This window comes from Syngnathus acus, chromosome 13, assembly GCF_901709675.1.
Source record: "Syngnathus acus chromosome 13, fSynAcu1.2, whole genome shotgun sequence".
Taxonomy (NCBI): domain Eukaryota; kingdom Metazoa; phylum Chordata; class Actinopteri; order Syngnathiformes; family Syngnathidae; genus Syngnathus; species Syngnathus acus.
Window position 1 is genome coordinate 4,744,934 of NC_051098.1, and position 15,514 is coordinate 4,760,447.

At 42.2% G+C, this 15,514-nt stretch overlaps 2 protein-coding genes and 1 long non-coding RNA gene across 3 annotated transcripts; 2 read left to right on the forward strand and 1 right to left on the reverse strand.

Annotated features, from left to right (window-relative positions):
- Nucleotides 1-1,856: 1,856 nt before the first annotated feature.
- LOC119133004 (nuclear mitotic apparatus protein 1-like) lies at nt 1,857-5,700 on the forward strand. The gene is made up of 8 exons (XM_037268624.1): nt 1,857-1,895; nt 2,128-2,267; nt 2,395-2,506; nt 2,587-2,704; nt 2,821-2,961; nt 4,500-4,613; nt 5,273-5,530; nt 5,610-5,700. The coding sequence occupies exons 1-8, from the start codon at nt 1,867-1,869 to the stop codon at nt 5,622-5,624; spliced, it is 927 nt and encodes a 308-aa protein (XP_037124519.1). The 5' UTR covers nt 1,857-1,866; the 3' UTR covers nt 5,625-5,700.
- LOC119133003 (nuclear mitotic apparatus protein 1-like) lies at nt 5,620-9,296 on the forward strand. The gene is made up of 10 exons (XM_037268623.1): nt 5,620-5,818; nt 6,225-6,412; nt 6,539-6,676; nt 6,782-6,884; nt 7,032-7,230; nt 7,304-7,440; nt 7,715-7,999; nt 8,504-8,798; nt 8,939-9,016; nt 9,152-9,296. Exons 1-9 carry the CDS (start codon nt 5,786-5,788, stop codon nt 8,977-8,979), a joined length of 1,419 nt encoding a protein of 472 aa, XP_037124518.1. The 5' UTR covers nt 5,620-5,785; the 3' UTR covers nt 8,980-9,016; nt 9,152-9,296.
- Nucleotides 9,297-10,346: 1,050 nt separating this feature from the next.
- LOC119133010 lies at nt 10,347-10,785 on the reverse strand. The gene is made up of 2 exons (XR_005100030.1): nt 10,720-10,785; nt 10,347-10,623 (listed from the first exon to the last, which is right to left on the reverse strand). It is a non-coding gene; the product is annotated as an uncharacterized LOC119133010 (long non-coding RNA).
- Between the last annotated feature and the right edge of the window lie 4,729 nt (nt 10,786-15,514).

Sequence of the window (15,514 nt, forward strand, 5' to 3'; positions counted from 1 at the left end):
AAATGGCACTCATGAATCTGGGCGTTAAGGCGCTACTTGGCTGGGTAAGTTAACGCCACCGTGGCTCGTAGTATTTTAAGTTTTGACCTAACTTCGTCCATGCTGTGTTTGCAGATAAGTACTCTCACGTTGCCCCACCGAGCGATCAAAAACATCGAAGAGTTACAGAATGGGGAGTTGCTGCTTCATGTTGTATATCAAATGTGAGGACTGTACATTAACAATGACGTTTATTCAAGACAGCCTCGATTGTTTACTCTTGTTTTCCCTACTTCTTACTTTTATCCTGCTTTCTTTTTTCCACCACAGGAAAAAGGAACAACCTCCTTCAATAACATCACCGAGAGAACGTTTTAAAGCCATTGCAGAATTTGTGGAGAGTGAGTTTCTGACGTAAATGTCTGGGCTTGTTTTTTTCCCCCCCCCCCTCGGATACGTATTGTTCTACTCAGTACATACTTTGATCAGAATAGGGAGGCAGACCGAAAGAAATAGGCAGGTCGGTAAAGTGTGTCACATTACTTTGGGTGTTGCCCAACCCTTAATAAGCCACTTGCACATCCAATCTGCGCATGCGTAAGAATCAAGCGTTCAAATATGGCTATTAAACAATAATCAGTTTTGTATCATACTTTATATGCAAGCACTTGGCTTTGAGTCTGAAATGAAAAATCGAAAGGTGCACGAGAGAATGTTTTAAAGCCATTGCAGAATTTGTGGAGTGAGTTTCTGACACACTACGTCTGGGCTTGTTTTTTTTCCCTCGTGTTACGTATTCTATTCAGTACATTCCAATGGTGCACTTTGTGCGGTGTTTAACTGCTTTAATAAATTTTTTAGTCTCGAACATTAGTGTACAAAAAACACCATTGCAAAGCATTGTCAAGCTACGTTTAGTTTCATTCTTCACAATTTCTTTTTCAGTTGCACCTTCTGATAGAACACTGTTTTAATGTCTCATCTCTTATGTGAAAAACATTATTTCAACTTAATGTTTTGTGGTTGGACAGAGGTTTGCAGATTCAGCGCGACCCAAAGTTGTTCATTATCCTGGGACAACATAAATAATGGAATCAACTTGACTTCGGAAATAGCAAAGGTACACAAAGTTGTTTTGCATCATATGTACATAGTATAAGTTATATTGTGGCACACCAATATTGTCTTTGTCCTTTGTCACCTGTGTTATGACTCACTAGTTGGCAGTCAGAGATTAAAAATGTGCTTCTGCCACAATAATCTTGACGTCTTTCATTGTTCTTAGTAGGTGTTCGAATAAACTGTCTCCTGAACATAGTGGTCAAGAACAATGACATCCTTCTATTGTTTTATACACAAGGTAATGGGAAATGTCTGGCCTGCTCTTTTTAGGTGCTGTTGTTGCTGGTTTACCATGACATGATGAGTGAACGGTGCACACTTAAAACCTTGGACTGTGAGGTGGAGGTAAGCGGGCACAATTGTTTTTGCTGAAACTATGAAAATACGATGCTGTTTTAATGTTTTCTTTTCATTCTGCGCCATTGTAACAATATTTCCATTCCTGCTTGTCAGAGGGAGATTGCAAATCTGACTGTTTCTTACGTGATGGAGAATGAGGGCAGAGTTTATCTGAGTAGTAGTCTTGATGCCTACTTGGCAAGGCAATGTGAGTCTCGTATCCATTCCTGCATTTGACTCGTGGGTGTGCTTTCAGGTTTTTGAATGCTCATTGGAATGCTTGACTTAATCCTTCAGATTTGCCTGTGACTCCTGAAATATTCGCTAGAACGACAAGCACCTCTACTTCCAGTTTATCGACAGCCTCTACACTCTCCGATGAAGACTCCCCGGTGTTCCATCGCACAAAGAAATCACCTTGTCGATATGCACACTGTGGCATCATCTTCTTCCAGGTATCATTAACTAATGTTAATTATATATTGCTGGCATTGGTCCTACTTTTGGTCAATGTTTTGAACTTTTTAGGATGCTTGGAGCTTGGCCATTTGTTGTTTACAAAACATCTCATGAGTTTGACTCAAATACTTAACTGTACAAAAGAAAAAGACCTTGACACCTATGTGAGTTAATTAGATTTAAAGCATTAGGTATTTATTCATTTTGCTTGAATATTTATTTCCACAGCAAATCTCCTCTTCAAGATATAATGAACACTCCCAAATTCCAGTTGAGGAAGATTCAGCGGGAGATTATCAGAGAGCGAGATTATAGGGATGGACTGGAGAAGGAGCTCGCTGGAAAAATTAGCCTTATTGCACAAAGAGGTACTCAATTTACGTTTTTGTGTTGTATTTATGATGATTGATAAGTGATATAGAAAATAAAAAGTGCACACAGATTATATTGTATGCCTTGAATGTTTTTGTTTCATTTTCATTACGTTTTCTTTAGAATCTCACATCAACCAGCTGCAGTATCGTCTGGACAAGATGAAAGGGGAACAAACTGCTAATGAGCTCAGCACCAGGGAACAAATCCATGACCTTGAGATGAAGAATAACTCGTAAAACCAACTCTCCTCTCTGTATTCCCCCTCCCCATAAATGGGCTGTCATTCACCATTCCCACATTTCTTTCTTTCAGGTTACAACTGCGACTCAACGAGCTTCTAAAAGAAAACAAAGAGGCTAAAAGTTCCTTTTTGTTGATGGAGCGAAAAGTGAATGAAGTTGAAGAGGAAAACGGCGTCCTCTCTTCACAGGTATGAGCACTTGCTCAAAGCTTGTGAGAGGCACTCTGTTCTCGACTACATTTTGTAAAATGTCAATGTATAAAATAACCCTTGGCTATTGGTCACATTGGAATGTATTTCCTCAGATGCGGACATTGCATGCGCAGCTGTCCATGTGTCGAGCGGAAGTTGTCAGGCTGACAGAAAGCCAAGCATCTCTTCTAGAGGAGTGGAGAGCCAAAGAGGTCTACTTCAACGCTGAACTCAGTCAAGCCGCTTCACAAAAGGTAGGGGTGTTTTGTTTTATATTACAGGGATGAGAATCTTCCGCGGATCCGCGGATTTCCGCGTTTTTTTCCGTCGGGAGTATCATTTTCGTGAATCGTGTAGATCCGTTGAGAAAATTGTTTTTATATATGGGGGGGGGGCAGCAGTATTGCGACAACAGCCGCCTTATTTTTGGCAGCATTTTGGCGCTACTTTCGACGCATCATTTGCCTACTCATTTGCCTAATTAGCAAACGTTTTAGCCAGCATGGCGAAAGTTTTAGAGAAAAAAAGACGAGGATCGTGCCAGGGAAATAGACAAGTCGAACGGGATCAGGAACTGCTTCAGATGGGCATGGCTCGAGAGCAGCGTCCATCTTACAACTCGGAACACAGTCCGTAACCACCTACCTGACGGAACATATCCGTAAGTTAGATGTCCCGGGGAAGGTTTTGTGCATTCTTTGTCAAGATGTGATAAGCTGTGGTGGTTGCGGCGCTTCGAACATTAAGGAGCACATCAAAACAAAAAAGCACAAGGTACGTTTTACTTTTACAGCATGTGGGTAACATGATGTTACACGCTAGTTAATGTTAGGCTATTGTCATGATATCGTTAAAGAATAAATCTTCAATGATAGATGGATGGATGGATGTTGCAAAAAATTAACAGTTTTCATCAAAGCAAAAACTCCAGAATTGATTGTCATTTTGATGTATTATATTCACCTTGGTAGCCCACCAAGCAGGAATATTTTTTTTTAACAAAACTGTTTAAATTGAGTGATGAAATGAATGGTTTTGGGGTTGCTATACTGCCAAAATCCAGGAGTTTCCAGGAAGCTTTGCCCCCTCCGCGGCCCCCAGACCTCGGCAACTTTTCAGTTTTTTTTTTCCATTTGCCGTTCTCATCCCTGATATTATGATTAGCACATGCCAAGATATTCTTTTTGGGAGAATCCATCACAGTTCGCATAGCCAATCACAATATTTAGTGAATAATTTGCAATTCCGGGTAGATTGGTTTCCAAAAAAACGTTCAGCCCCAATCACAATTGCATCAACTTTGACTTAATGTATCTTGGCCCTGAAGTCTTTATCTGATTTGATGGATTGAAACTTTATTGATCCCCGGGGGTTGGGAAATTCAGGCCCCAGCAGTATCCATACCACAGAGTGGGTATATAAAAGACACAACTCAATAGGCTCCTATAAGGCTGCCACACAACGGCACCACAAAGAAAGCCAATATGTAAGTGCGAAAGATAAAAGCCATCAAAGCAAAGCAACAAGAAAAGGAAAAAAGTAACAGCGGCCAACCAGCCCCCCTCAATACCGTAGAACACACAAAATAGCCTCCACGGGGTCCATAAACAGGTGTAAGGGCAGTCAAGTTGAACGGCGCCCAATGAACCGTGGTCGTGAATCGGCAAAACAGGCAAACGTTTGAGCAGCGTCCTAGGCACACAGTTGGGGCACGTGCAGATAGTCACCATGGGGCAGGTCCTTATCTAATCTGTGTGGTACCATTTTTATCTTAATTCCTTTTTCATTACAGGAGCTCCTGACTGAACAAATTCAGATACTCCAGGGAAAGATTTCATACTTGGAAGAAGAAATTAGAGCAGCCACAAAGCAAGATCTAGGCGAAAACATGGGGCCAGTTATTGAGGTAAAGTATTACGAAATTAATGTTTTGTGTTTTTGTTTCTTTTGTAAAATTATTTGCTTGAATCTTTTTAAAATGTCAGAGGGATGAGCTGAATTGTGAAATTGTCCGCTTAAAGCAGGGGTGGGCAATTAATTTTTACAAGTGGCCACATAAAAAAAAACCTGAGTTGTCAGAGGGCCACACCAATGACAACTTAAACCTGCTCAATTTTCTTCTATTGTAAAATGCATTCAATTATTTTTTTTAAATAGCTTGTGCTGGCAATTAAAAAATACTATTATTCTGTTTATATTAAGCTATGTGAAATTGTGGTGTATATAGGTAAAAACAAATCATTCATCAGTAAAGTTTATTTTGATCTTCATTTACTTTTCCTCAAACTGTGAATTACAACACATTTCTAGAAACACACTAATACGACAAAAACGGTTTTAATGTTTTCCATCTGATTTGACCAATTCAGTGAGAATGATGCAGTCTGTTGGTCTTGCAGTTTTGCTAACAATGCATCAGCCTCTGTTGCGTTTTTTTTCCCTTTTATTTCTGTCTCCAGGTCCACTTATGCAGTCAGCCCTGTAACCGGAAGTGTCCGCGTTAAAAACGTTCCCGTTCCCTCAACAGTTCCCAGTTGACTAACAATGGATCATATTGTTACACAGAAAGCTCTGGAGAAAGAAGTGGCGATGCTGATATTGGAGAAGGAGAGACTCGTTCAGACCATGCAGGCCACAGAAAGAGAGAACTTGGCCTCACTTAAAATGGAGCAAGCGCTCAAGGAAGAGCTTGAATCGTTGAAGCTGGAAAAAGCTCTGCTCCTAAAAGAATTGGAAAAAAAACAGGAGACCAAGTGGATCAAGAAGGATTTGCAGGAGCAACTTGTGGCGAAAACAGAGGCTGTGGAACGCTACAAAGCTCAGGTAGGTGTGAACTCGGGTCGACGTGCATTCATCGGTACTTTCTGTTCGGCGACTATAATGCAAACATCAAATGTCGTAGATGGAAAGGCTGTGAGTCATTACAATGACAAGAAACAGCTTCTCCAGGAGAGCCAAGAGGAAGTGGCCAAGCTGAAGCACACCCTGGAAGTAAAAGAGCGGGAAGTGAACGCCAGTGGTACGGAGCTCAAATTGCTCCAGCTGCAATTGGAAAAGGCTCAAAGCAAGGAAAAGGACATGCTGAGCAAGCTGGCCCGTTTGGAGGCACAGGTTGGTTTTGATATTTAAGAGAGAAAATGGCAGTTTGAATCACAATTGCAATCTTGCGAAGGAAATAAAAACTCACTTTTAGATTATTTTCCCCAAATGGTAGTGCAAATGCAGAGTGTCCTCATTAAGGTTTTGTGGGATGCTGCAGGGACTGTCTGATTTCTCATTTTCACATGGACCTACTTCAGGATTGATGTCGGTGCCATTGCGCCGTTTGATAACTTCTAAAACCGGTTTGGCTTCATTACACTATTATAATGGCCGTGTCTCTGTTACAAAGCTGTGTGTGACCAGAGTGCATTTAGTTGTGTCAGTGACCTCTCTGATCTCTGAAATGAGTGCCTTTGCTGTAAACAAAATAAAGCCTGTTTCAAGTTCTCCTTTTCTCACTTGTGCTTGTGCTAAGGCGGCCTTTTCTGACTTCAACCTGCATGCACACAATCAAATCCACGACCGTCAAGGAGAAACATCGGAGATGTGTTACCTGGAACTTCCGGACTTGCACGCAAATGTTCACAAAGTGGAGCCAGAGAGAATGATGAGCTCAGACAGTCTCGACCAAAGCTCCCTCGAAGACTCGCTGAACAGCACAAGGTTCAATTTTTGCTATGTATAAAGTGAACTAAAATTCATCAAAGGGAAAAACTTGACATAATCATCTGTCACTGCAATTATGTGAAGCTAAATTTAATTGGTGTGACTTGTCCTTCAATTTGACAGGAAGCTTTCGGCGCCTGGTGAATCGAGCACGCCACTTGTCCGTAGTTCTGAAAGACTGGCGGCCAAACGTCGTGGTCTGAAGGCAGAGTCACTGGAAACTCTTTATTTTACACCAATAAAGACAAGACACATCCACAGGTACTAAATGGCAGCCAATACAGAATTTCAGTTTTACCTCTATGTGCTACTTGCTTGCTGATGATGTAAACAAACACAGACCACTCTATCGATATTCCCTTCTAGAGCAACTGCGGAAATCAAAACAAGAAAGGATCTCCCCTGCTTAAATCCATCGTCTGTGAAAAGACAGCGGACGACACGGGTTATAAACGTAACCATGACAAAGGTAAGTGAAACTTGTTGACATGATTCTGAACTTTGTTTATATTTGACCCCTGAAGAACTTTGTTTATATTTCTTCAACCGCATGTTACTCCTATCAAGGGTGTGAAAACGTTCTTCTTGAAGCATTGTACGGTAAACTCCTCTGCAGAAAACTCCAGGTGGCGTTGAACATGATGAGACGTTCTACAGCCTGGCTTCAGCTCAATCGCAGCCCAACCTCTCCGGTGCCCGTGGCGCACGCCCTGCGTTCATGGAGCTCTCCGACACGCCGGCGAAAATGACCGGAGCTGTCAGCGACCAGCTCAGCGGTCTTCCTGGTTCTCGGCGGAGCACGATCCATTCGCAGAGTAAGTTTGAACCGAGCAGCGCCACAGCAGACATTTACCCAAAAAATAATTGAAGTCCTTCCAATGTGTTCAGCCACAAGTATGTTTTGCGTCGGGGCAGTGAACGAGCCAGAAGGTGCGCCTGATGATTGGATGAGGATTGCTGAGCTCCAGGCCAGGAACAAAGCCTGCCTTCCTCATCTCAAGAGCAGCTATCCTGTCGAGTTTGAGGTTGGGAGATTCTCAACTCTTGTAACACTAGGAGTTGTTATGGTTATGTTATTTGAGAGAGAAATGTTCTACCAAAAATTTGAATTGCCAGTTTATTGTTTTTACCTCTTTATTACTTTTATCAGTTCAACATCTTTTCTGATTACTGTGAGGATTTTCTTTTATTAAGACAATTTGGACTCTGGAAACCAGTTTACATAAAGAATAATAAATTTTAAACAACCCAAGTTGCAATGCCAGTTTGTTACCGATTGGAACCCTTCTCTGGCTATAGACTGGCTTCAAGACCGCGCTAACGTTCACCGACGAAGATGTCCGGACTGGTGACCCAACGGAGACCATTCGTCGAGCATCCGTCATGCCGGGCCACCTGCAAGAATCCGTCGCTTCACATCGCCTCTCCCTTGTGGCGCCACACTCGAGTAGCACATCCAGCGTCCGCTCTCACCGTCTGGCCAGGATGGCGGGCTACCCACCATCTAAATCGGTCAGCTCGTCTCAGCTGAGATGCTCAAAGAGGTCTGCGTCCACGTTGTCTGCTACTCAGACTTCACCCGAGGTTGGTCTGTTTGTCATATTGGCAAATCAAAGATTGTTTGGATTTAAGATGCTTTTATTTTTTCCTTTTCAACCATAATCTATTATTTTATTTCCTAAAACTTTTATTTGCCAGGACAATTGCAAAAAGGAATTATTTTTTAAGACTATTTTTTTCCCTTTTCCTTTTTAACCATAATACATTATTTTACTTTCTGAAACATTTATTTGCCAGAAGAAAATGAAAGCCACCTGCTTCCCCCGTCCCCACACTCCTAAAAAGAAGAACATGAACAGCGGATCCACCAACTCAAACCTTCACCCCGCCCTTAGCCCGGTGAGTTTGAAAAACTCCTTATGTCATAAGAAATTAATCCTTAGTGAAACAACAATTTCGGTGAATTTCACCAGCAGAAATTACTCGTACGAATTTACTCACTTTCTTTGTGAAACAAATTTCAAAATGTGACAAAGGTTTCAAACAGGAAACGGTCAGTTAATCAGACTTCTCCTTTTATCTTCTCAGGTTGACCGCAGGCAGTCCATGATGTTCACCATCGACAACACCCCTAAGAACAGCACCAACTACTTCAAAAGAGGCCTGAATAAACTCCGTAGCTCCACCTGCAAGTCACCAGGCAAAACCTCCAAGAAATCTCCTGCGAAGACCACGCACAAAGATAATAAACCGGTCCCCACTTCTCGTGCTGTGGCGGGTCGAGCGGGCCGAGAGCGAAGCTTCAAGTCACCCCAAGTGGTCTACAAAGAGAACAAGACGTCTCGAACTTTTGACAAGTCTCCACGGTTAACGGAAAGCGCTCGTAAGGTAAGAACATGCTCTTTGAGGTAGAGATGGATAAGGAATTCCTACCTACTCAGTGATTTTTATCTGGCACCATTTAAATTCAAATCCTGGAAGTGTTTTTGGTGTTCATGGTGAATCCTAATCCTTTTTTTTCAGGAATGAGTCCGTCCATTACAAAAATCTTCCTGGAAGAATGACAAGGTCTATGATCAATGAAAATGATTTGCCTGCTGCTTTGTATGTCTTCTGTGAGTTTTTAGCTTGTATTTTTTTTATCTTTTATTCTATTTATTTTTTTATCTCGTGCGCTGATCGGTTGGCACTTTTTAAATTTCGTTGTACATGTGTGACAAATAAAGATCTATTCTATTTTAGTTTCCTGTACTTGTTGTGGCATCTGGTGGTTGGTTCACAATAACAAACTGGTGATCAAGTTACTGCGTGTAAGTGGTTCTTACATGATAGTGCTATTTAAATTTTGTGCACCTGTTTTTTTATGCATTCTAATTACCGTTTTTTTCCGTGTAATACGCAAAATTTAACTAATTTATTGTCCTAAAATCTGGGGTGCGCATTATACATGGGTACAATCTTTTTTTAAATTTTTTTTTTTAATTTAATTTTTTTTTGTTTTTTTAAAGAAAATCATGGTACTGGTATGAGTATTGATTTATGTATTGTTCTCTTGTCATGTTGTGAAAGAATGTGGGTTGAATAAATACCGAAAGAACAATAGTGTTTGTACTGTGCTCTGGTCATTTCGTCAAAGAAGGGATAATAGTCCTCTTCTCTTCTTGACTGACAATGAATGTGATAGTTTAATACAATCAGCAAATAACAAAATGCGTATTACAGGTAATATTTTATTTCACAACACTTTGCCTTGTTCCTTTCGTCTCTGCTGTTCACTTCAAACACGCTCCATACGAACGCAATGCTCTCGTATCAGACGCTTGCTCGATCACCTGCTCGTTTGCTGTCACAATGTACCCTACACAAATCCGAAACATTTGTTGCGGCTCCGAGTCACGACGAGGGGCAAGTTTTGGTTTCCAAGGGTGTTATTATTACTCTTCAACGTCTCTCCCATACAGAGCCGCCTTTTTCACATGTCCGCACGTCACTTTCCTCTTTTCATCTGATCGCGGTGGTGCCTTTACGGGCAGTCGGAGAAATCAACGCCAACAAAAAAAATACATCCAGCCTAGTTAAGACCCTACCAAAGACTATAAAAATGGGACCCCTTGCCTCCCTGCGTGTGTGACGATCATTGGACTTAAAAAAAAAAAAAAGAAAATTGGGTGCGTATTATACATGGGTACAGGCTTTTTTTCCAGCATCAACATGCCATTGTTAGGGTGCATATTATACATGGGGGCGTATTATACACTGAAAAAAAACGGTATTTTTTTTATTCTGCAGGTGCAGAGGTTGTTGAATTGATGAAAAACTTCAGTTCAGTTGAATTTTTTATTCTATGCACTTTTCATTTTGTATTGTCTTATTAGTTGTACAATAAAATTGTCTATGTAAAGGTTTTAAACATTACAAATGCATCCGTTGATTACATTTTCAGTGAGTCCAATCTTTTATTCAGTCAAGGCACATTAAGTTTGACAAAGTCTCTGGCTCATCTTATCTCATGTGTGCATCATCCAGGCGGTTCAAGTGTCATGGCAGCAGCATGGACTGTGAATGCTTCTATGCTAATTTGTCGTTTAACTTCATTCCAAACCTTCTCTTGGTTCGCTGAGCGCTCAATGTCCAACAATGCGTCGTAGATAACGGGGAAAGACAGTCCTTCATATTTATTATGGCTGCTTGGAGCAAATACCACATGGCTGGAAAACAGGGTTAGTGAACATAAAAATACAGAATGTCTTAGAAAATAATGAGAATGGGCGTGAAGGGCAGGCAGTTCAGTTGGTTTGTAATACCTGCCGAATGGTCTTCCAGGTAAACCCATAAAGGCTCTCTCCAGATACAGAGCTGATGGTTCATTCTACGTATCTGCAAAGGACTGATCAAAGCATACATCTGAGTGTAAATGAAAATTCTATCTCTTACTCTGCTATGTTTGCGTGTTGTAGAGGCTCGTGGAACTCCCTTGCTGCAATGGTAACATTTTCAACCGCTGAAAACAAGGCGTCTGGGGGAAAATAAGGAAAACAACCTAGTCATAAAATATGATTTTAACTGACTTGTGGCTTACCAAAAGACACCTCGTATGTCTGCATCTCCTTGAGGTGTGTTTGTGCGATCTCCGCAATGCTGTGTGCGTACTTGTTGAGGGAGATGGCATACTGGTTGGCATCCAAGGGATGATTTGGGAATCCGCCAGGAGGAAGACGAGCCCGCCTCTCACTTGAGCACAGCCCGAAGCCTCGTGAAGGAAGGGTCATAAAACTTCTCCACAAATTCGAATGTTTCATAAACCGTGTGATAGACGGGATAATTGTGAAATGTATCAAAGAGGTCAAAGCGCGTACACGCTACTCTCTTCTTCTGCAATTTCGAGTAGTGATTCAATATCCGTCTACATATACAAAAATGTCCCGTTTTGTCCATAAAACGTCTAAATAGCACGCGCAATAAAAGTTCTAAATTGCTCTCGCGCAGCGTGTGCACTTTTTTTTTTTTTTAATCTGGGTTCGCGACTTCGCGTGACTCACCTACGATAAAACCCAAACAAAACAAAGCTGCCACGGCCGAATCCCCAGATATAGCGAATGGATCTACTACGTTTCGTCATGTTGTCCCACGCTGCACCGTGCACAAGATTCCGACAATCCAGACAAGTGCGGGTGCAGCTGTCTATGTGTCAAGGTGAAGTTGTCAGGCTGACAGAAAGCCAAGCGTCTCCAAGATGAGTGCAGAACCAAAGAGGACGACCTTAAACTCTGAACTCAGTCAAGCCACTGCACCAAAAGGTAGGAGTGTCACGTCACACGCCGCCGAAAGCGCCGCCTGGGTGACGGCCGCTGGATCCACGCCGCCGGAACTGGTGGCGGCCGCAGCATCCGCGCCGTCGGGACTAGGTCGGGGGGCGGCCGTACGTCTTGCGCCACTGAAAGCAGAGTGGGTGACAGCCGCTGGATCCACGCCGCTGGAACTGGTGGCGGCCGCATCATCTGCGCCATCGGAACTGGGTCAGGGTGGCGGCGGCCGCACGTCACACGCCGCCGAAGGCCAACTGGGTGACGGCCGCTGGATCCACGCCGCCTGAACTGGTGGCGGACGCAGCATCCGCGCCGTCGGGACTGGGTCGGGGGGCGGCCGTGCGTCATGCGCTGCTGAAGGCCAACTGGGTGACGGTCGCTGGATCCACGCCGCCTGAACTGGTGGCGGCCGCAGCATCCGCGCCGTCGGGACTGGGTCGGGGGGCGGCCGTGCGTCTTGCGCCGCTCGAGCCCAGCTCTGTGGCGACCATGCAGCAGTTGCGGGAGCGGACAACGGTTGGTCCAAGCGCTGGTCGCTGTAGTGGTCGGATCATTCTGTCATGATTCGGAGTGGAAATGGAGCAGGGCGACCTAGTGCAGCTTGGACCAGGGTTTATTGGAGAGCTCAAAAGGCAAACTGACACGATTTAAAGAAACAATAACTTGAGAGACTGACCGGGACGTGAAACAAGAAGACAGCAACAGGAACCAAAAAGACATCGTGAAACTAACACACAACTCATACAAACGCACACGCACTGATCCGACTAGGAGTGACACACAGACAGGACTTAAATACAAGGACAGGTAACAAGAGGCAGGTGAGAATGATCACACTAATCAGGGCACACAGGAGGGGAGGGGCGAGCACACAGACACACTGACAGAAACCACGGACACGTGCACACAGGAGGGGAGGGGCGAGCACACAGACAGAAACCACGGACATGATCGGGGACGAGTCGTGACAATGGGCCAATACAATTATTTTCTTTATGAGATGAAAATGTGGTCAACAGTGAAATTCTTGAAATGTTGTCAAAAGACGTGATCTCAACAAGTTGGGTTAAAGTTGATGGTGTTGAGTACAAAGGTGGACTTGTTTGCAGTTTAATGGAAGAAGACATGCCAGTCTATTGTCAGATAGATGATGTACTTCTGGTTGAAAATGACATTTTTTTTATTGACACACAAGCTATTTACAGAGAACTTTGATGAACACCACCATGCCTTCAAAGTATTACCAACTGAAGAAAGGTGTGTCATAAAAATAACTGAACTTAAATGTCACAAACCATTTGATATTCAAAGCTCATATGGGGCTGCAGATGAAAGTTTGTACATTATACCTTCGTTTATTATGTTTTAATTGACTGCATGGGAAAAAATCGTGAAAATAAATGCTGTTTTTGAAGATGTATTTTTCTTAGAATTAATTATTGTCATTTTAATTGTATTATGAAGTTATTTTTTAAAACTATGTAGTGTTAATTTAACCCAGTTCAGGGAGTTGAAAGGTAACTCTGACATAGTGTTGATGTAAATGCTCAGTGTTAATTAACCCAGGTCATGGAGTTAAAAAGTAACTCTGACATAGTGCTAAACTGCTAATGTAAATCGCTCAGTGGTCATGGAGTTAAAAAAGTAACTCTGACATAGTGTTAATGTAAATCACTGTGTTCATTTAACCTAGTTCATGGAGTTAAATGTAACTCTTGGTACAGTGTTAAATAACGATTTTTGAAATGTTAATTTAACTCTGTAGAGTGTGGAGCTATATAAACCTCAAAAAGTGTTAAAATTGACTCTGTGGGAGTTGATTCAACACTCCAGTTTTTGCTGTGCACTCATAGAGACTCAGAGACGTCACTGTGCAATAACATCCTGCTCTCACCACTTAATGTTACCTGAATGTCGTCAGTCACTTAAATGTTGCACACACTTGGTCAATAAAGCTGATTCTGATTAGAGTGGATTTTTCAATTATTTCTATGAATAAAATATACAGTGCCTTGCGAAAGTATTCGGCCCCCTTGAACCTTTCAACATTTCGCCACATTTCAGGCTTCAAACAAAGATATAAAAGTTTAATTTTTGTCAAGAATCAACAAGTGGGACACAATCGTGAAGTGGAACGAAATTTATTGATAGTTAAACTTTTTTAACAAATAAAAAACTGAAAAGTGGGGCGTGCAATATTATTCGGCCCCCCTTGCGCTAATACTTTGTAGCGCCACCTTTTGCTGCAATTACAGCTGCAAGTCGCTTGGGGTATGTCCTCTATCAGTTTTTGCACATCGAGAGACTGGAATTCTTGCCCATTCTTCCTTGCAAAACAGCTCGAGCTCAGTGAGGTTGGATGGAGAGCGTTTGTGAACAGCAGTTTTCAGCTCTTTCCACAGATTCTCGATTGGATTCAGGTCTGGACTTTGACTTAGCCATTCTAACACCTGGATACGTCTATTTGTGAACCATTCCATTGTAGACTTGGCTTTATGTTTTGGATCATTGTCCTGTTGGAAGATAAATCTCCGTCCCAGTCTCAGGTCTTCTTGCAGACTCCAACAGGTTTTCTTTCCAGAATGGTCCTGTATTTGGCTCCATCCATCTTCCCATCAATTTTAGCCATCTTCCCTGTCCCTGCTGAAGAAAAGCAGGCCTAAACCATGATGCTGCCACCACCATGTTTGACAGTGGGGATGGTGTGTTCAGGGTGATGAGCTATGTTGCTTTTACGCCAAACATATCGTTTTGCATTGTGGCCAAAAAGTTCGATTTTGGTTTCATCTGACCAGAGCACCTTCTTCCACGTTTGGTGTGTCTCCCAGGTGGCTTGTGGCAAACTTTAAACGAGACTTTTTATGGATATCTTTGAGAAATGGCTTTCTTCTTGCCACTCTTCCATAAAGGCCAGATTTGTGCAGTGCACGACTGATTGTTGTCCTATGGACAGACTCTCCCACCTCTGCTGTAGTTATCTGCAGTTCATCCAGAGTGATCATGGGCCTCTTGGCTGCATCTCCTTGTTTGAGATGAAAGTTTGGAGGGCACGGCGGGTCCTTGGTAGATTGCAGTGGTCTGATACTCCTTCCATTTCAATATAATTGCTTGCCACAGTGCTCCTTGAGATGTTTAAAGCTTGGGAAATCTTTTTTGTATCCAAGTCCGGCTTTAAACTTCTCCACAACGGTATCTCGGACCTGCCTGGTGGGGTTCCTTTGTCTTCATGGTTCTCTCTGCGCTTTTAAACAGAACCCTGAGACTATCAAAGAGCAGGTGCATTCATACGGAGACTTGATTACACACAGGTGCATTCTATTTATCATCATCAGTCATTTAGGACAACATTGGATCATTCAAAGATCCTCACTGAAACTTCTGGAGTGAGTTTGCTGCACTGAAAGTAAAGGGGCCGAATAATATTGCCACGCCCCACTTTTCAGTTTTTTATTTGTTAAAAAGTTTAAATTATCCAACAATTTCGTTCCACTTCACGATTGTGTCCCACTTGTTGTTGATTCTTGACAAAAAATTAAAATTTTATATCTTTATGTTTGAAGCCTGAAATGTGGCGAAATGTTGAAAGGTTCGAGGGGGCCGAATACTTTCGCAAGGCACTGTATATATATATATTACTTCAAAGTAAGTCAACAATGAATGTGTACAATTTAATTCAAATGTTTTCTATATTGTGCTCGTGAGTTAATGTTGCTGATTACTTTGAATTGAATATTATTTATTGCTGTTATTTAATTTAATATTATGGATGTTTATTTTGTTGTATTTTTTTCAC